Source organism: Lycorma delicatula, chromosome 4, assembly GCF_047948215.1.
Source record: "Lycorma delicatula isolate Av1 chromosome 4, ASM4794821v1, whole genome shotgun sequence".
In the NCBI taxonomy this organism is placed as follows: domain Eukaryota; kingdom Metazoa; phylum Arthropoda; class Insecta; order Hemiptera; family Fulgoridae; genus Lycorma; species Lycorma delicatula.
The window spans coordinates 3,760,907-3,783,002 of NC_134458.1; the positions used below are offsets into that span (position 1 = coordinate 3,760,907).

Below are 22,096 nucleotides of genomic sequence, written 5' to 3' on the forward strand. Positions count from 1 at the left end.
ATAAATTGAAAAAAAAAGTATAAATTAATAATCCACCAAAGAGAAAATAGATTATGATGACATGTATAAACTAGAAAAACTACGCTTATAATACAAGTCAGTTTATTTTAATCAATGATTTCGACCTGAATCTGGCCGTGAATGGTTTCACTTAACAAGATTTTCACCAAACTATTTTACTGTATGTATATTTCTTAAAAATGATATCAATGATATAACGAAGAAAGCACTATTCATATTTATTAATATAAATTAATTTTTTGATTACATACTATATATGTAGCGTTAATAAAGTTCTGAAACCCTTAGATAATCTTTCAACAGTTAAACATAGAAAAATGAAATTTATCAAATGCTCCAAACTCAAAAAAATGTATTTTTGAGTATGAAACCATCACATTCCAAGCGCTTAGGGGAGCAATCTCAAAAGTTTTTATGTAAAAAAAAATATTTGGGAACACAATTTAAACCAAAACAGAGGTCATTTAATGTGTTTCACAACTAGTTTCAGAAGCAGCCTATAGAACCTCTTAAATAACTGCTTGATAGTGAAACATAAAAAAAGCTTACAAATGCTGATACCTCAAATGATGTATTCAATTTACACAATAAGATATAATCCTCTCATTTATTTATTTTTATTTAATTACACACAGATAATTTATTTTTAAATAAATTTTTCAGAAACCGTAAAAAAAAAATTATTTAAAAAAACCTATACATATAAAAGCTTTTACTTTGTTTAGGTATTTAAGAAAATATTTAAAAGTAAAATTTCAGAAAAAATTCTACAAAATATTTACCATAAAAGCCCTCAAATATTTAATAGAAATTTAAAATATTGAATAAAAAGAGATAAAACTTTGAAATTTCAAATCCTATTAATATTTACAGTACATATTTCAGTTTAATTGGGGAAGGAGGAGAACTGGGAAGTTTATTATTAAATATTTAAAGCAAATCACAGGGGACCTCAAAGAACCACAGTAAAAGCCAACAAATCTTATAGCAACCATGTAGTGTTACTAACAAAATATAATATACTGTGTAGTTAACACAAACAATCATGATTTATTGAAAACTACAAGTTACAGACCACAATGTTTCATTACAGTATGGTATCATGACAGTCGCTGGAATAGCGACTGACTGGAATAGTCAGTGCAATATTAATAATATGTAATATAATATATAATAAATGTAATATAATCTAGTACAACAAACCTAGTTTTACAAGGAATGGAATTCATTAACCGATCAGTATCCACTATCAATTTAAAATATTTTTAATCGAATCCCGATGAATGATGGGGTAATTTTGAAATAACATTAAATTATGTTGTTCAACTAAATAATGCCCTTATTTCTTATATTATTAAACTATCATATGGAAACATAACAATAAAATTGAAAGTATATATATATACTTTCAATTTAACATAATTTTACTTTCAATTTGTGTAGTTATATATAAATTAATTTATTATATTAGATTTTTTGTAGTCCATATTTCATATTTCCTCTGCATGTAAATTCTAGCTAGCTAATAATATAATATAAGCTTATTTATCCACACCACGAAGTACAGAATTAAAGAACACTCATCTTGGGCGCTTTCACTGTCACGTTTAAACTTGGCCACCCATTTCTTCATGGTGAAAATTGAAGAAGTCACCATAAACATTTACGATCCTCAAATGAATTTCGATCAGCATCAAACTTTCCTTTATAAATGAATAATTCCTTTACAAATAAATGACGGTCGTCGTCAAACCTTCTTTTACAAAGAATTTTATCACTACACGATACTTGATTTTCTCCATTTCCAACAACAGACACACCGCACCTGATTCAGACAGCTGCCTACAGCCAACTGCTGGATGGAATGAATTGCAATTTCACATGGCGCCTTGTAACAGTTGTACAAACATACAGGTAAAAAATTATGCGACTTGTGTTATGATTTATGGAGAAGGTCAAGAACTTTTCAGACTACCCTAATAAAAACAATATACTAAACTTTAAAACATAATTGAAATGTTCAGTAAAGTAATCAGTCCATGGATATACTGAACGGTTGAAATGTACTGTTCACAATTCATGTAGTTTTTAGAAGTTTAGCTTTAATCTGCTGCACCTTGGTGACATACAACTAAGTATTATCGATGACATTTTGTGACATTAAAACAATAGTTTTTAGATACGGTTGCAACAAGCTAGTTAAAATTATTTTCATGAATAATGTATTAAATAAAATCAATTTAAGAAGCCACTCCTCTTCAGTGCTGAATAACCCCTCCAATTAACACATTTCTCCTAGCTTTTTTTCAATTTCTGTAGAAAATATCCCTTATTTCATGATAATCCCACATTCCTGCAAAGGAAACTTAGTAAAATAATATGAAACATTCTAAACTGCCAGTGAATCTAACTTTCCAGTATATGTACAATTTGATACTACCTCAAGATAAATCAATAAGTGAAAATCATGATAAAAGATATGGTAAATGATTATAAGCAAATATTAATTAATGGTGCTTTTCACAAGATATGAAACCTATAACATAAACTAATTATAAATTATCAGTGACAGCTGGCTTATTTGCAACCACATTATATAATGATAAGAATCATCCATCATTAGTTCCCTTCACCTGATTACTATCGGCTTGTGTTGTAGATCATGGTCTAGCACTTCACTCTGTCTCTTTACCATTACACTTTATAAATTTTCTCTATTTCAATTTTCTTTTTCAGGTCTTCCTTTACACAATTTAAACATCACTTTCTTGGTTTTCTTATTTTATTTAAATAAAAAATTTCTTTTGCTACTCTTCCCCTCAGCATTCTTTATAAATGACGAATTACCTTAGTCTTGGCTGTTCAATTCTCTATTGTAGTGTTTTACCTTTTAAGTCTTCTCTTATTACAGTATTTCTTACCAGATATTTTCTCATCTTTCTTATAGAGATTCTACAAAACTTTATCTCAGTCTCCAGTATTTTACTGCCTTCTCCACTTGAAGTCAATCAAGAATTTCAACACTTTGTTAGAATGGGGCAAAGTAACTCATGACTATAATCTTTTTTACAATTCACTGGTAATTACTTATCCCATAATAAATTTCTACCATACTAAAATCTTCCTTTCAAGTGTATTCTAATACTAATTTCCCAACTGGTCTTTCCGTCCTCATATATTTTACACCATAATTACCAAACATTTTAACCATCTTTGGTGCGTTTTTCCATTTTGACCAGTTACTATCAATGTCTTGCTTTTCTCTATGTTTATTTTCATCCAACTCAAGCAGTAAGAAGACTCTAGATTACATCTAAATTTCTTCCAAAATAACATCAACAGCAAGTAACCATGCTCTTTCTTGGTTTCTATTTACCTTTTCACTTTCCTACAGGTCTCATCTGAAAATCAAATATAAATAACAAAGGTGAGAATAAACTGCTTCATCTTAAGCCGGTTTCAAACACAAAACTTTCAATCTCTCCCACTGTGATCCTTAATGTGTTTTAACAATATTTTTGTACATCCATTTAACATTTCTATACTTTTTTGGAACACTTCTTTTCTCCTTAATACTATCCACATGTCTTTTATGGTATACTATTGTAGGCTTTTATCATTTATAAAAGTTATAATCTGGTCATTCTCAAAATTCCAACTTTTCTCAATCTACCACATTGTAAAGATCAACTTAATCAGTAATCTTCTCTTCTGGAAATCTGTACTGTTCTTCCTTTTACCAGTATTCCACTTTTTCTCTTATTCTCTTTTAAAATACCGTTCAAAAATTATTGGCAGCACTCAACTATAATATTTATTATATCTATAAGTAATTTATTATTATCTAACTATAAATTCTAACAAAATAATACCTTACAGCCATTCTTCTGGCATTTACTTTGTTTTCTATCCAGCTTTTGCTGACTCAACTAACATAGGCAACCTGCTTGCCTAGCTGCCTTGTAACAGCTTATTGTTATGTCTTGTATAATTTAATTAATCACTTCCTAAAGCTTTCACTATAGCCTCTTCTACTTAACCTGTGGAACCATCTTAACTTTCACACTTGTACTCGGCTTTTTATTTTTTTTCGTTATCAGTGTTGCAGAGAAATACCATTTATGTACCCCCAAGTGGAGGAGTGTCGGACTCGCACGGGTTCAGCTAAGTGTTGTTATAAGAGCCTATGTGTGCCTGCACCCTACTGACTAAAACTCCTATTTCACTGTTTCTCCCCACCAAGGGTCGAATCAGAAATTAAGTATAGCTCAACCCCGGGGGTACCTTTGAACTCAGAGGTTCAAGAGTACCTGTATTTCATCACCGTTTCCCACCCGCTCAAGCACAGAGGAATGATGTCTCCACAGAGGTCTGTCTTTCCTCCCTTCACTCTCTGATCGATTCTTCACCAATTATCTCAGGTCTTTTGTTACAGCAATTTGTGTCTTCTAGTAGTGCCTGTCTTGGGTCTCAGTCTTTTACTTTATCACCATTACCTTCTTTTATTTGGACTCAACCTGGTCTACTTTATTACCACCTTTCTCTATTATCTCTAATAATACCTGTCTCGGTTCACAATCTTCATTCTTCTATTTTGACGCATTATATATCCAACCTAACGAACCCCTGGAATCCCCAGCCACTCATTGAAAACGGCACACCTAAGCATGCCGGCCCTCATGACTAGGGCTATCTACCCTTTCCTACTCTATTACTTTTGTTTTAAAACCCTGGTAATGAATTTGGACACAGCCAAAAATGTATACACATCAGTTAACATCATGTGGACCCCATTATCTGGATCAATCAGACCTGTTACCGCAGTACACTGTCTTCTCTCATTCTCCCATCTATAACATTTGAAGAAAACATGTTTCGCTGTTTCCCATTGGTCGCAATAAAGACAAATTGGGCTATCTGCCCTATTCCTTCAAAACTACAGATATGCCCAGAATGAAATGTGGCCGGTCAGGAACTGGGAAAGCCAGAAACTGAGCTTACCAAATCCCCTCCCAAGCCACAGTCTGATCTTGCCTATAAGTCGATGAGTCCACTCCCCTTTCCTGGAGGTCATCTACCTATTTTGCCATTCTTCTATAAGCTCTCGATTAGCATCTTCTCTACTCATCCCCTTGGAAACTTTTATTCTTGCTCTCGCCATCTGTTGTACTGGGGGGACCCCAGCAACCACCAGGAGTGCCTCGGTGGACACCGAGGAGTATGCTGACGCTATCTTCAAGGCAATTTTCCATTGGACCCCTGCCAAATGCTGCAGATTTCTATCACTGTTCAGTGCCCTATGTCATACTGCTATACCATATAGTAATACAGAGTTTATCACATATGAGTATATCAGTCGTCTGATTGATGCTCTCTGTTCAATCGTTGCTTTTAATAACACACTCAAGTGTTTGGTAATTTTTCCTGTATTCATGCAGGTCTCCTTAATGTGGTGAGTAAATGATCTTTGGTGGTCTAACCCCATTCCAAGGTACTTAAGATTTTCTACAGAGTGAATGAGGCCTTCTTCACTTCTAATAGAAATATCTTCGATTCTTCTCCTTCCTGTCATCGGTATCATCACTACTTTGTTATAAGATATACTAAGACCTTTCATTTTCATCCATTCATATAACATAATTGAATGCTGCATTTGCGGCTGATGTCACATCCTCCTCTTTCCTCACAGTAAACACTAAGGCTAGGTTGTCCACAAAAGCTATGGGTTTTACCCCATCTGGATAAGATAACCCTAAAACCTCATCAAAAACGAGGTTCCAGAGAGTCAGGCCCAAAACTGAGTCCTGAGAGACGCCACTCGAGGTTGTGAACTTCAGATCACCACAGCCCATAAGGTAAATCATTCCCTCTCTTGGAGGTACCTCTGAATCATTCTTTGTATGTAATCAGGTATTTTCCTCTCTTTCAATGCTTTAAAAATAGCTCCCCAACCAAGGGAATTAAATGCATTTTTAACATCTATTAATATAACCACAGGAATATTGCGCATTCTCCAAGTTCCTGCTGTGATGGTATCTACGATACGCATCACCTTTTTCACCACGTCTGTCGTAGACTTCCCAGAGTATTTCAACAATAATAGCAAATATTAGATTTTGTAATTATCAAAAACTTTACATGACTTCATAAAATAACCAATCATCTATATAGCTTATTGTGATTGCAAATTGATAATTATTGATGTTGTTATTTCATGTTGTTTGTCATATTTCATTATTGTATACAAAAAAAAAATCATCTGATTTTGACGAGCAGTACTTTAAGACTCATGTCTCATCTCCTCTTTTTTATGTTGTAAAAGTAAATAAATATATAATCTGTATAGTTCTTCTTACTTATTGCAAAATTAATGAATTTGTCTGTATTCAGCTAACCTTGTTATCAGCTGATATTTTATATTAATAATATAACAATGTAACTATTTTTGTATTGTTCAGTCGACATACAGTGCTCATACAGTCAAAACGACACTTACTTTAAACCATATATTTCATTAACAATGTAATAAAATTATGGAAACATTAAAGATCATATATAAATAAAAATTGATAAAGTCTCAGTTTATTAGTCTTGAACCAGTGAATTAATCTTAGAATAACAGAACCAGGATGGTTTGTTATTTAATGAACATCATCAATAGCCCTTTTTTATTTATATTGCCATAGGACCCCATAATCAGCTTTTCACATTTTTCCTTTTCTAATCTGACCATTAACATCACCAGTTTATTTGTTATTTGTTCCTCTGAGTTAAAAAAAAAAGTTACTTATATCAAAATCAATCTTTTACAAGTCCTGGAAGTAAACAAAATACACTGTTTTTTAACTTTAATTTAACCTACTTCAATTTTTACAAGAAGCATCATTACTGTAAAGTAAGTTGTAATTCCTGTCTTCAGTTATCCTCTGATTCACAAAAGCATTCTAATGAAAAGTTCCTGATTAATTAAATTTGTCATTTTTTCATTACCTTGGCCATTAAACTTTTTTTATTTTCCTAATATTATTTTTCTTCTTATCTGTATATTATTTTTTATACATTCCTGATGACTAAACTAAGTAAAACGTAAACCAAATTCCAAACCTACAACCAATTATACTTGTAATTAGGGAGGGAACCAATCCTTTGAAGTTAAAAACTATTTTCAGTTAAAAATAGCTAGTCTTTATCTAAAGTATTTGTATTATTACAAGTATTACTACTTTCATATAGTAATTCCTCCTTGAAATTTGAAACTATATAAGTTGGCTTAAATTCAAGTAATGTTCTAAAATATGAGAGGTTATCTAAAGTAAAGACCATTTCATTATAAAAATATTTATTCTGTAAACTTTATAAATTTTTATTTTATCTTTATAACTACATACCTTATACTACTTCTCTATATAATCGCCGCATGAATTAAGACATTTATCGTAGAGATACACCAGCTTCAATATACCCTCATCATATACTTCTGCCACCAGTCCATTTAGCCACTGATTAATAGCATTTTTAAGTTCACCCGCGAATTTCTTACCGCTCAAAAATTCTTTGAATTTCCCAAACAAATGGTAATCAGGAGCTAAGTCTGACAATATGTTGGATCTAATGCCCATGTGAAACAAAACTACTTGGCTTTTTCTGTAATCTGAATTAAATTCTAAATGTGTAACAAATAAAAAATAGCTATTTATATTAACAGCAACATCAATGAGGTTTGCTTACAAGCAGTAAATTCATAGATCCAATTCTTTTACTTTCCTGGCCAAATAGCATTAGAGATATGCTGCAAGAAGGAAAATATGGTAATCAGCCAAAAGATAGGGTACAGGTTTTGCATTTCTAGTCATTTCATGACCCAGGGACTTCAAAAAAACAAAAATAAGTAGGGGATAATGTTCATACATATGTATGTACACGTGTTGAAGCTTAATAACTTCTGACAGGATAAACCAATTTTGATGAAGTACAGAGACTTGTGTATATGGGTAGACTTGTTAGTAAAAGTTTGGGTTCAATATCTCCAGGAGGTGGGGTAGAAACGAGAGGTTATCTCTAAAGACTGTTTCATCATAAAAAAATTTATCCTGAAAACTTTGTACGTATTTTTTATTTCTCTTAAACTACATACCTTATACTACTTCACTACATAATCACCACATGAATTAAGACGTTTATCCTAGCGATACACCAGTTTCAATATACCCTAGTTGTATTATTCTGCCGCCAGCCATTTAGCCACTGATTAACAGCATTTTTAAGTTCATTGCAACCCATGAATTGCTTATCACTCAAAAATTCTTTCAATTTCCCATCCAAATGTTCTCAGTAAATCATGTGTCAGACCCGCAACATGTGGACGTGCATTATTGTGCAGCAGGATAAAGCCATCAATCAGCCGCCCATGTCACTAATTTTGAATGGCACGCTGTAACTTACATAGAGTTTCACAGGAGGCTTCTGAATATATAGTCGTTCCACATGGCATGAAATCAATCAGCAGTGTGCCAAACCGATCCCAAAAGACTGTGGCCATCAGTTTGCATCCAAATAGCTGTGGCTTCCCTTTTGTTGGTCTGATTGGTGATTGAGGATGATGCCACTCACTTGACTGCCGTTTTCTCTCTGGCATGTAATACAAAATCCATGTTTCATTGCCAGTAACAACTGAATTAAGGAACTCATCACCTTTTTCTATCATCAAAAATTCCAAAGCAGATCCCGTTCGGATTGTTTTGTGACGTTCCGTTAAGACATACAGCACCCAACCTTTCTGAAGCCTAAATGGTCATGAACGATGCGACCAATAACAGCTCTTGAAACATCAGGAAAATGAAGGGCTAGGTTAGAATTCGTTGAGCGACGATCTTTTCTGATTTCATCATCGATGCGTTTCAAGTCCTCAGTGATTATCGAGGGCCTTTCGTATTGTTCTTCATCATGCACAATTATTCTGTTATTTCTAAATCTTTCACACAATTTTTGGATGTCTCTTTTATTCATTACATTATCGCCATACACAGCAACCAACTGGCTATGAATTTCAGCTGGCTTAACGTTTTGGTGGTTTAAAAACGTTATGACCCCGTGTATTTCACAGTTGGTGGCAACATCAATTTTCCTATTCATTTTATAACATATTAACTCACATGTAATCAAAGAAACTACAACGCAACAACTTATACTGAATTGCATTAAGTTGTCTGCAACTTAAACGGATAACAATGCAGCGTGTATATTAGTAGGGTGGCCATGAATGACAGGTTCGCCAATCTTATGGAGAGAAATCTCCCAGCGGCCTTTACTTTAGAGATCCCATGTATAAAAAAAAAAATAAGAGGTTAATTTTATTTTTATACTGTAAAATTTGTTATTCCAACATAAACACAAATCTTATTTTACATAGTGAATGTTTTCAATGAAAACTGAAATTTCTCAATGCATTTACAAACTCATCTATTCATCCAGTAAATGCATTACTGAATTTTGCATTTACATCCTATAACAAAAATTAGTAAGTGTTCATCTTTTAATTTTTTATCGCTTTGGCAAATGCCCAAGTATCATTTCAGAATATTAAATTTTACAATATATCAACACTTCTTGTTTATACATTTACTTCATTTATGTATAAATAGAGAAACTTAAAATAAAGTTTTTACTTTATAATTTATATGTATAATTTTATATACTGACCATTGTGTATAAAGTGCAGCAACAGTTTTGTCTCCATGACTATCAACTTGCTGTGTCTGCTGCAGTAACGCATTGTTGAAAACTCGTGTTATATCAATATGCACTAGAAAAAACCAAAGAAAAATACAGATTTTTTTATTATTAAAAAAAAGATCATAAACTTTTATTATCAAGCATACAACCCCAGAATTCAGAAGTGTACTTCAGTAAGGAAGACATATTAAACAGCAAATATAGAAATATCATATTTCTAAAGATGTATCAGTTTATATATTTAGTAAATTTATTTTTGGTATAAATAACAAATTTGCACACCTCAGGATCACGCACGCACGCACTTTGGAGCAAGCTCCTTGACTGCAACCCACTGATTTGAATGATTTCAATCAGTAGTGATGTTTTCAAATTTCATTAGCCGTTACAAAAATTGTATGAAAATTCTTCTCAATTGTACTGAAACCTCACACCTGCTAAGTAATGTTAACTGGTTCATGCTGTTGACAAATTCTGAATGATTCAGTTTTTGCATATGTAAATACATAACAATGACTAAGATTGCCATCTTTTGACTTTGCACAGACTTATCAAAACCTCTCATATAAAACATTATTTTATAACAAGAACCATTTGCCTCAGCAAATTATTTAAAAAAAAAAAAATTTTTCCTTTATTATGTGAATATTATAATGGAATAACTTAAAATTTGGAAGAAGATTGTAGTTTGGTGCTACCAGTTTTTTAAAATTTGACAAGAAATTGACTGAACAGACATAAATTACATAAACAAACATTTTTGTTTCTTAAAATGTGATAAGTGAATTTAACTTATTTTTAATGCTGAAAATGAATATGATATGGAATTTTTCATTGTTCTTAAATTTTGAAATCCTTTTTTTATAATTTTATAATTATTTAATAATTTTAATTATTCTTAAACATTACAGATGAATAAGCAAAAACTTTTAATAAGAAAGTTTACCATTTGTGATAAAATAAACATCATGTACTTCCAAACACAGCATCTATGAACAAATTTGAGAATTTTTATACACCTTAAAGATATACAAACTGATTTTCTTTGTTATTACTTTTTTATATTTTTTATGTAGTCAAGTGATAGTTGCAGTTAAGTGGAATTCAGAAACAAGTGAAGAGTAAAATCTTATATCTCATAAAACTTAACATCTTCAGAAAACTTTTAATTTGAAAATAATGATCAGGACAAAGCGAGGTTTACGGAGAACAATAACGACTAAAATAAAACAAAATTGGTGGAATTTAGAGCTAGTGAGGTCTGTATTTTTGATGAGATGGTAGATGATGAAATGAAGCAATGCTGTGTTCTTCTTGAATCGTTATATTTTATTTCTTGTCACCCTTGACATTTTGATTGAATTACAATAGTTACATTAAACTTAAGAATGTATGACACTTTAGTCATAATTGAACTTGATAATTGAACATTATCAAGAAACTATGAGTCCCCTTGGACTGAAATGAAAACACAACCTCACTGCACGGGATTCTAACGTAGAATGCTTGTACAAGAATAACTCGCCGGCCAGCACTAGTAGATGCTAGAGTGCAGCACCAACTGGCTCAACATGGAACGGAACAACAATAATTTAAAAACTTGAAACTTAAGGTCATTATTCTATTTATTTATTATTTAATAAAAAATGATGAGTTTAAAATTGTATATAACACTATCAAAACACCTCAATCCATTTCTGAAGTAGGATTAAAAAAAATCATAACAGATAAAAATTTAAATGCGTTTTGACATGTGTTTATATTTATTTATTTTTTCTTTATTTTAAATAAACAATAATTTTTTACAGTTTGGTTACATAGTTTTGAAACATCCTTACAATTATAAATAATAAACAAAATAATCAGTATTTTATCAGAAAATATTTTTGAAAAATTTAGTTCTGATATTTTGTAAGATAGGGCTGGACTTACTGTGCTTGTTTTTGCAGTCAGCTTTCTTGTATTTTAATAGATTTCAGATGAGTCTTTCACAATGATTATATGTAAAACAAACAAATAATTTAATAGGATTGAGTGTACAGTTATAATTAGGTTTTTTTTAAATGATAATTATGGTCAATGTTCAGTGGACCAAGTTTGATTTTGGTGTGTATAAATTTTTAATTCTATCGATATAAACCACTTAAAATTAGTTTCCTGAAAACATGCAGCAAACCAAAACATAACGGTATGATAACTTTAATTTAATTTAGCATAATCCATCCAAGAAAAAAAAATACTTCTCTTTACTTTTAACAAAAAAATGAAGTAAAAATAACTTTTAATATAAAAATTAGAAAATTGTGATAAAAGGATATATTTATCTTAATAAAAATTCTAGGACATGCTTTTTTCTTCTTTAATTACATGTTGAATACATTTTTTCAAATATTTGCATTTACTATATAACACCTTTTATCAATAGATTTTTTACATCGCTTAACTTAAACATTGTATTATTATTACCAATATAGCCTTTGATTTACGCCCATATCAATTCTATCAGGTTAAAATTGCAATGGTATGGAGGAAGACGCAACATGACACAATTGTTTATTTTGCTATTTCACCTACATAATGAATATATTTTTGTTTAACTGATTTTATTAATCTTTAAACTCTACTTTTAACATGTCTATGGTGTATGCGATTTTAATCATTTGGCGATTTCTGATTTTCAGGTCAAAGCATTTGGAATTTTTTCCAGTTTACAGGCAATGGTATTAACCATTACTGTGACAGATCCTTCCACAACAATCTTTTTAATCCGCTGCGTAAAATTATCACCATTCATTTCATCATAATAGTCTTAGGAAAAGTATTCTGAAATACCCATAAATCACATTCAAAAACCCATTTTCACTTTCTACATATATTACTATTGTTACATTTTCCAGCCAGGGTTTTCACCCCAGTTGACATACTTTTCATAGAAGTGCCTTATGCGCTCTTTATTTCTTTATCCACCCATACCTTTTCCTATACATGTCCTGCATTAACCCAAGTTTCATTTAGATAATCAATTGTTTTACCCTTTCACAAATTGCTTAATTTCTCTTAAATATTCCCTATGCTATGAAATAATATCTTCATGTTCGATCGATGAAGAATTATTTTTTCTGGACATGAAACAAAAATTCATTGATTTTAAAACACGAAGTGATGTAATTCTAGAAAAATTTGGCCGGTCAAAATCGGTATTCGATGGATTTAATATTTTGTTCGAGTTAGGAAGGTCATTATTGAAATAAAATTAATGAACTTTTTTTCTGATAGTGGTTTCAGTAAAATCATCCGACTTTTCAATCGATTTCACATGTTTTCAAATCTTTTTAGGGCTAATATGTTTATCATCAATATTGTGTTTACAATACAATAAACACAATTTTTTTTTTTTTTTTTTTTTTTTTCTGAAGACAAAAAAAAAAAAAATTGTGTTTATTGTATTAAAAACTGTTCTTTCATTAACATCTGTCGCATTACTTGCTTTCCAAACAATGTCTCTCTTTTTTGGTGGTATTATAAGCCCCCCCAAGGTAACTGGTCCAGCAATTAAGCACATGCAGTTACCTTAGGATGCCGTAGCAGCAGTCTCTGCCATCTCTGTCTACCCCAATTAACAGGGTGTCCCACGGGGTCCCTTCAGCCTTACAGGAACTTGCCAACCTCCTCTTCTAGATGGTTGACCCGCCCTCCATTGAAGGGTTACCCTCCCCAGCCATAACCTAACAGCACCAGGCAGGCACCCTCCCTTTGCTAGCGCAACCCTCTCCCACCTCAAGGGTCCCTCATGCGATCATCAGGGAGCTCCGATCCACCCACTCTTTTGTGTGTGGGTAGACCAAAACACCCTAGACATGAGGGCTGCCTTCTGTGCTCTATTTGTCGCCATGTTTCATCCCGGGTTATTTTATTTAATTTATTTTTTCTAAAAATTCCATTTTCTCCCCTTGTATTCAACAGTAAAAGGCCTTGTGAAAAACAACAACCCTCCTCGCAGTAGTCTTCCACATCACACATTCTACCCAATCAGGTTATCATTGCTGCCGCGACTGTCATCAATGCAAGATTTATCTAAAAAGCACAGTCTTCTTCTTTACCTCAGCCTTCCATTAAAATTGACCTTGTTACCATCTGAGGTTACATACACAAATTCTAATACTATCACCTTAAACTATGAGAATATTTACAAATTCATACAAGAAATATAACTGTTTCAGCATCGTTGCCGTTTAACCATAAAAGGCACAGCAGCTTATAAAATAAACAGCGTACATTGGACAGAGATCAGAACAGTATTTAACCTAGAACTAAATACTACACAAGAATCATAATAATTAACACAGCACCATAACTGTACAGCAATGAAAAGGCCCAACATTTCAGGCAAAACATAGTTACAAACAAAATATCTGATAAACATAAAACATCTTAATCTTAATAACTAGACCAGTCATTACTCTCTGCTGCATAACTTAAGACAGAGGACAGTATAGTATCTAATCAACTAACAATATATTATACAATAAACACAGTTACAAAGAAGGTAATGAATCTTATAGTTATAAACTATATTATATATAAATATATTATAACTATACTTTATCATCAACTACTCTTCATAATAATCTTTCAACAATACTTCAATATACAGAGGTCAGCACAATAATTAATCAGCCAAAACAATTCTATACAAAACATAGCTTATTCAAAATGATACGTACAAATCAGTAAATGGAAGTACATAATACAATGTTAACAACCTAACTACCAAGTTATCTCATTCTTTAGTTAATTTCATCAATTTAGGAAAACCTTAATACAATACAGAATTTTTGAAATAGAACATATCCATAATATCTGATTACATATAAAAACAGAAAACACATCAAATAACTATAATGGCAATAAATAATCTAGAATTACACCACATTCTGAAATACCCTCAAGCTACTTAACCAGTAGCTGTGGCTGCAGATGGGCCATCACCAACAAGTTCAATAGTGCCTAATCTGTACCCTACTCTGTGTAGTCAAATTCCTTTCGTTTTAGGATGACAGCTGCCAGTCCTGTGACTGTCCTCCAGTTTTCAGCATTTCACAATATATACAACACCATAGTTACTGGTGTGAGCCGCCCAAAACCTGCATGCTCCTTGACTTTGTCCCAACTTGGGCACTCGAAGAAGGTGTGCTTGGTTGTGTTCACGAGTCTACAGTAAATGCAGTTGGGAAATTCCTTCATGAGGGCTGCAGAGCCCCTTTTTGTCATTCCCTCATAATCTCTTTAGCTGTAGGGCCCGCAGACGATTCAGTGGAACCCCCTCCTGGACACTCGCTGCCTCCCTTGACACTGTTCTGTAGGCTGCATGATTTTGATAGCAGCTCTTCTCTGCATGGAGGCCAGCCGATCTTCATTCCTTTATATATGCAGGGCTCAAACCAGACTGGTACAAAACCATACAAGACCACTGATGTCGCAGCCACTATTAGGAGCTTTCGTTCTGCCATTCATGGCTCATCCCTGGTTCCCATCAATCTGCCCAGGGAAGTAATAGCTCGTTCTGCCTTCACAGTAACTTCACTCAGGTGCTTGGTGTATCGACCAGACCTCTCCAGCCATAGCCCAAAGTATTTAATGAATGGAGATGCCATCATCCAAAATCCCCTGGCCGTGATGCCAATATCAAAAACCTGAAGCCTGCCCATCACTGCGACCATCTGCATCTTTTCTATTGCCAACTCTAGACCCTGTGCTTGCAGCCACTCATCGACCTGGCCGACTACTGAGGTTGCAAGCACCTCGATTTCCCATTTAGTGCAACCACTCACCATCAGCGTCAAGTTATCTGCATAGGCTACCATCGATATGCCTCTCCAGAACCCCGGCTGCAGAACCCCATCAAACGCCGGGTTCCACATCAGAGGCCCTTGAGCAACGTCTCTGACTGCAGTTTCAAGGTTATCTTGTTTTAAGGTTATATATAGGAGGTGTGTTCAAAATGTAACAAGAATTTTTGTTTTTTGGAAAGAATTTTATTTATTCATCTACATTAATGTTATCACCTTCAAAATAATCCCCATTAGATATTATATACTTATGCCAGCGCTTTTTCCAATCCCCAAAACACTTCTGGAATCTGATCTTTTGAATAGTGTTTAGCTCTTTCAGCTATTCGCTTTTAATCTCATCTATGCTTGTAAATCGATGGCCCTTTAAAGTTCTCTTTATTTTTGCGAATAGAAAAAAGTCACATGGGGCCATGTCTGGCATAAGCTGGGTTATCATTATACTGTTGTTTTTGGCTAAAAATTGACAAACAAACAATGAAATGTAAGCAGGCGCATTATCGTGGTGTAAAAGTCATGAATTGTTTTGTCACAAATCCAGGTGTTTTTTTTTGGACTGCTTCATGCAAACAACGTTGAACTTGTAGATAATACTCCTTATTGATCATTTGACCTTGTGGCAAGAACTCATGTAGAGTATACCGTTAAAATTGAAAAACATGGTGAGCATAACCTTCACATTTGACCGTACTTGTCAAGCTCTTTTCGGTTTTGGTGATCCAGAATGCCTCCACTGGGACAATTGAGCCTTAGTTTCAACACAATATCCATAAACCCATGTTTCATCACCTGTTATGACACGTTTCAGAAGTTGACTTCACGCATCGTTGTTGACTTCATTTAGCAACTCCTGAGCAACTTCCATTCACCACTGTTTTTGTTTGAAATCCAACAATTGTAGAACAAATTTTGCTGTCACATGTTTCATACTTAAACATCTGAAAAAATTTCATGGCACGAGCTAGTTGATATCCCAACATCAGCGACTTCTCTGATTGTAGTACAGCGATCATTCATAATCATTTCTTTCACTTTTTCCATGTTTTCATCGGTTGATGTGCGGGGCATCCGAGGTGCTTGTCATTTTCAACGTCTTCATGATCTTCTTAGAAATGCTTATACCATTCATAAACCCTTGCTTTAATCATAGCAGACTCACCAAAAGTAATATTTAACAGTATTAAAAGATTGCTACACTTCATTCCATTCTTATAACAAAATTTAATACAAATTCTGTGATCCATAATTTATACAAATAAAAAATCGCCCATCATACCAATACACATGTTATAATTTTCTGGCAACAGACTAAACATCCAATATGGCTAAAAACGCACATATATTTTTCAGACATGTTTACCAATACAACAACAAAAAAAATCCTGAAAATCAGACTAATACAACCTGCAAAATTTCAAAATTCTTGTTACCTTTTGAACACACCTTGTATGTTGCTGATTATTTATTTTTTTTAAGCTACTTAACGGTTTTCCTTGTTTATGTTTCACAACAGAATTATTCATTGTTAAAATAATGATAAATCAAATTTTAAATAATTTTAAATAAACCCTATCAATAAAATTGGAACTTCAATGTTAGTTAACTCAACTGCCTTTTTTTTAATTTTTTTTACCCCCCAGCAGTTGTTTCTCTCTAATAATATACATTCTAATAATCCTTATAGAACATTCATGAAATTTTTGTCAAAAAGATAGCCCTTCACATGTCTTGAAAATTAATAACAAATTAGCATTTTGTGGTATGGTTACTTTCTTTGATGTGCTTTTTATTTTTATTTATTTTCTTTCATCAATTTAATTTAAATATATAATTAACTGTTAACAATTAATTCTTTAAACCGAAGAATTTTTATATGGTGAAATCAATGTTATTGACTTAAATATAAATAATTTTCTTACCAGGTATAAACTGCGTAGAATTTGTTTTGTTTTATAAAAAAATAATGAAAAAATACCAACAAAAAACTGAAGAATGTTATCATTAAATGAACCAAGAAGTAAATTCGGTACCATAAACCCTAACTGAATTTAAAATTTTATCTTCAAACTGACATATTAAATGTTGATGAAAAATTCAGTTACGAGATTTTTAAAAAGTGCTTGTGTGACCCTAATTAAGTAATTGCTGATTCTAGGCAAAACTATTTTCCTCTAAATTAACCTTATAACATTTATCTATTTTATAACTATGAAATTTACCCGACTAGCATTCTATATTTTTTTTCAAATTGCTTTTGTAATATATACTACTACTTCTTCTTCAGTAAAAATATCAATTATATAATACTTTTTTATTGCAGAAGTATTAAAATTAATAAATTAAAACCAGAAACCATAACCACTCAATAAATATTTACATTAAAGTGCATCTAGATATCTGTCTACAAACAGATGCATTTTTAAACTAGTCTAACAAAATTTATAATCTCTTGTTTTATTTACATATCAGTTATTATTTACAACATAAAAATAATATGAAATAAAAATGCATTTCAACTTTTTCCTTTTCATATAAAGAATCTAAGAATTCAACTAACTTTAATTTAGTTCAACAGCATAAATGAATGTTAATCTGAAGGTTCAAATTTGCTTCATGGTAAAGATTTAAATGTTCAATGAGAGATAAAGCTGCATTTAAAGATCCACTGTTAATAAAAATATACAAGAAAGAAGACAGTAAATACGCTGTATAAAAAAATAAAAGAAAAACGTTTTGACTGAGGAAATTATACAACCCAGTCGACTAAGCAAAAGAAAAAAATAATCTGATTTAGAATTTCCATTGTACTTTCATAATAAAGCGTAAGTAGATTTAATAAAAAAAAAAACTTTCATCAAGAATACGAATAAGGAAAATTTTTATACAAGTACAGAATTATATCAATCCCTAACTTATTAACTGAATTTAACAATTTACATACTAACAAATAAATTGTTTCTTTATGAGAAAATTACATTAAGTTTTTTCATATACCACATCTATCAGTTTACCATCTTATGTGACATTTTTAAAATACAAAGGCGGACATATACTCTGTTTATAAAATGAAATACAGGGTTCTCAAATTAATTTTAAAAAAACCAACATTCATGACTTGAGAACTTCAGTCTGTGTTTAGGCATTTTTATAACAAATTTTAATGAAATCTTTTAACACTATTTATAACTTTAGCATCCCTTAAGTATCATAACTTATGACCTCTAACGCTCTAAAGTACCACAAAAAACATCAATTAATTATTTACCATAATTTTCAACTGTTTGTAAAACATTCATGTACGCTCGTACACTGGCAAGCAACTCAGAAGGCTTGGCAATTTCACTAGTATCTTGATTAAACATGACCATTCCGACTAGCGCTCGAGCAAATCTATTTTCAAGATGCTGATGCAAATACTCCCGTGGTGCAAATGTATACTCCCAGACATTTATAGTAGAACAATAATTTAAAGCAAAACATAGCTCAGTGAGAGCCATGTGAAGTTTATCCATCCTGTAAACACAGACACAAAAGTAAACAATTTACAAAAAAAAAAATATATATATGTCATTAACATAAATCATAGATCCTTATGAAGATGTTGAAACATTATGATCTATGGTTCCAGTATAACTGAAGTATTCAAGAAGCATCTTTAAAAATAAAAAGTACATGAGAAATCAGACTGCCAACAGATTAAGATCACTTGGTTTTATTTATTCAATAAATGGTTGCCTATACATTTTACTGTTAGTAAACCATACCTTCCAAAGATAAACTTTTTATCAAATTTTTCAAAACACCTAGTCTGAAGTTAGAATTCAGTTTGAAAAATTTTACGACTGCTGTTTACTTTGTTAATAATATTAAGATAAAAATCAGCACGAAATCCTAAAAGAGTATCCTCCAATTCATACTCAGCATTAGCAAACATTAATGGAATTAGCAAACTCATTCTGAAATTTTTGATTTTGTAAACCATCTCAAAAGTTTTTCTAATCACCATTTGTTTTATTATTAAAATATATATCATGGTTTCTGTGTGTCGACCAATCCAATCCAATCCATTTACATTAACTAAACAACATTTGCTGCATCTTAGATGCAAATCATTCACATTAATAGTAGTCTTTCTTATGATAAATGTACAAAACTATTACAAATTAAATCATACTTAAAAGCTAAGATTAACTTATTATATTAGCATATAATATGATACTTAAGAAAGTTTGAAGTCTGAAGTATTTCTTGGCCTAACGTTTAGCTACATCATTAAGGTTAAACAAACTACAAAACAATTACTACATTACTTCACCCCCTAATAAACTTTCAACAACATCGACAAACCCCAACCAAATTTCACAAATCCCACGGCCCTCAGTTCTTTACTTCGATTTCTGAAAAAATATTAACTCTTTCAGAAATATTCTCCATGAACATTACAACTTGATGAATATCTGTTTCATAAACCATCTTGAGGTTTCCTTTTATCTTAATTAAACATAGACAAAAGTTACTTTTTGGACTTTTATTTTGCATCTAATGTACTTCACATTCCTCTAAAATGTGACTTAATAGATAGTCCTGCATAAAGTTTAGATTTTGTTCTTCAATGCCTACTCAATGAGAAATACCATCTAAGTCAGCGAGTGAATGGGATCTATTCTGTCTCAAGACCAAAATATCTGTTGGTACGTAACAGTTTACTATTCATTATTACCAAAAATCATCAGATTTTATCATCTGGTCATTGCTTTTCTACATTTAACTCGCTTGAATATTTTTATTTCATTTATAATGAATTTAAAATTAACCTTAACAATGTTATTTGATGAATGAATACATGAAGCAATCAACCATATTCATCATTCAATGCATTTTCAACATCATTATTAACCTCAACCTTGACTAATGCATAAAGCAATAATACCTGCTTATGAAGATTACTTTACTGTACCTTGAAAAATGAAATCACTTATCAAACGAATGAAAAATAACAACACTTCTAATAATTTCAATACACGTTTTACAATTTCTATCATAAATCATTCTAATCTTCAGTAATGTGATGCAGACAATAGCAAACTAACAAATATTATACTTCTGCCAGAATCTACACGTTTTTACAAGTTTAAGGAATCATGAAATAATCATCGTGACAAAACTGGTTTTGAACATATTTTCTAAGCCACAAAAAATGTTTGAGGTTATGAGTAAACTTGTGCATGCTGTCACCTAAATAAAAGCTGTAGTCTGACTACTTTATAAAGATCCTCGATTGCTGTAATACTGATTCTAAGAAGACTTTGCTGGCCAATGATTCTCTTAAGGTTGTTATATTCAGTTTCATTTAAAAAAAAAAAAAAAAAAAAAAAAAAAAAAAAAAAAAAAAAAAAAAGAGTGTATAAATGATTTTTACAAATTGACAAATTGGAACAGAGATATAGGGGATTACCTTAATAATTTTATCTTCACTATGAAATTACCAAGATCAGATTTAATAACTGCAATTTAAATCCCAACTGGAAATGAACTATGATTTAATGAACTGCAAGTTGAAGCAGATTCTTTAAAATCTGATTCATAACTCTATTGAATTTTAATGTAATTTAAACAACAGGACTACTGAGTGGTGGATTTAGATAAAAAGACTACATCTTTAATCTTTTAAGAATTACACATATATATGTATGTATATATAAAGCATCATTAAACATTTAATATATATATAAATGTTAGCTATTTTTAGCACTGTAAATATATACACAATGTTAAACAACATTTCAAATACTACATCATTCAAGTACTGCACAGTAGAATTTGCATGTTCATTGAAAATAATTTTTCTTCATTTTCAAAAAAACAAATTAGCAAATCATAAATAAATATATTTTATGTAATAATAGAATTTAATAACAGCTGAAGATGTGGGATCCCACAAAAATCAATTCTTGGGATTAATATGGTAAATTTACCTTATCTATTACTGCGTCTTGGTAGTTTACATTTCATTTAACATTAAATTTTATCAGCATAGGGGTCAATATGAGAATGAATTATTTGAATTTGAAAAAAATATAGATATAATTTTAAAATTGTACATACATACAAAAAATAACAACTTAACCACCAAAACAAAGTAACAGAAAAACCAAAAAACTAATACCAATACTTGACTTTTGCGGGATCCCATATCATCAGTTGGTACTTCTACAATTACATCAAACAAATTAACAAAAAAGAAATAAAATCTTAAAAATTTAGAAAACATTCCAGTAATGGCAGTGGAGTTGTGATGTTATTACAAATTTTATGGTTGTTAGAGTGTTTATGTTTTCTAAATTTTTATTTCTTTTTTGTTTGATATAATTATAGAACTGTGTACCGATTGATGATGCAGGATCCCACAAAAGTCGACTATTGGTATTAGTTTTTTTAGGTTTTTCCGTTACTGTGTTTTGGTGATAAAGTTATTTTTTCAATTTAATTAGCTA

At 31.5% G+C, this 22,096-nt stretch overlaps 1 protein-coding gene across 1 annotated transcript in view; it reads right to left on the reverse strand.

The window, feature by feature from the left end:
* Hem (Nck associated protein 1 Hem) overlaps positions 1-22,096 on the reverse strand; it is a 106,614-nt gene that overhangs the window by 21,972 nt on the left and 62,546 nt on the right. Inside the window, exons 15-16 of the mRNA XM_075362164.1 lie at positions 18,868-19,115; positions 9,721-9,823 (exon numbers count right to left, since the gene is read on the reverse strand). Of these exons, the coding sequence (XP_075218279.1) occupies positions 9,721-9,823; positions 18,868-19,115 (351 nt within the window). The remainder of the gene's footprint in view (positions 1-9,720; positions 9,824-18,867; positions 19,116-22,096) is intronic.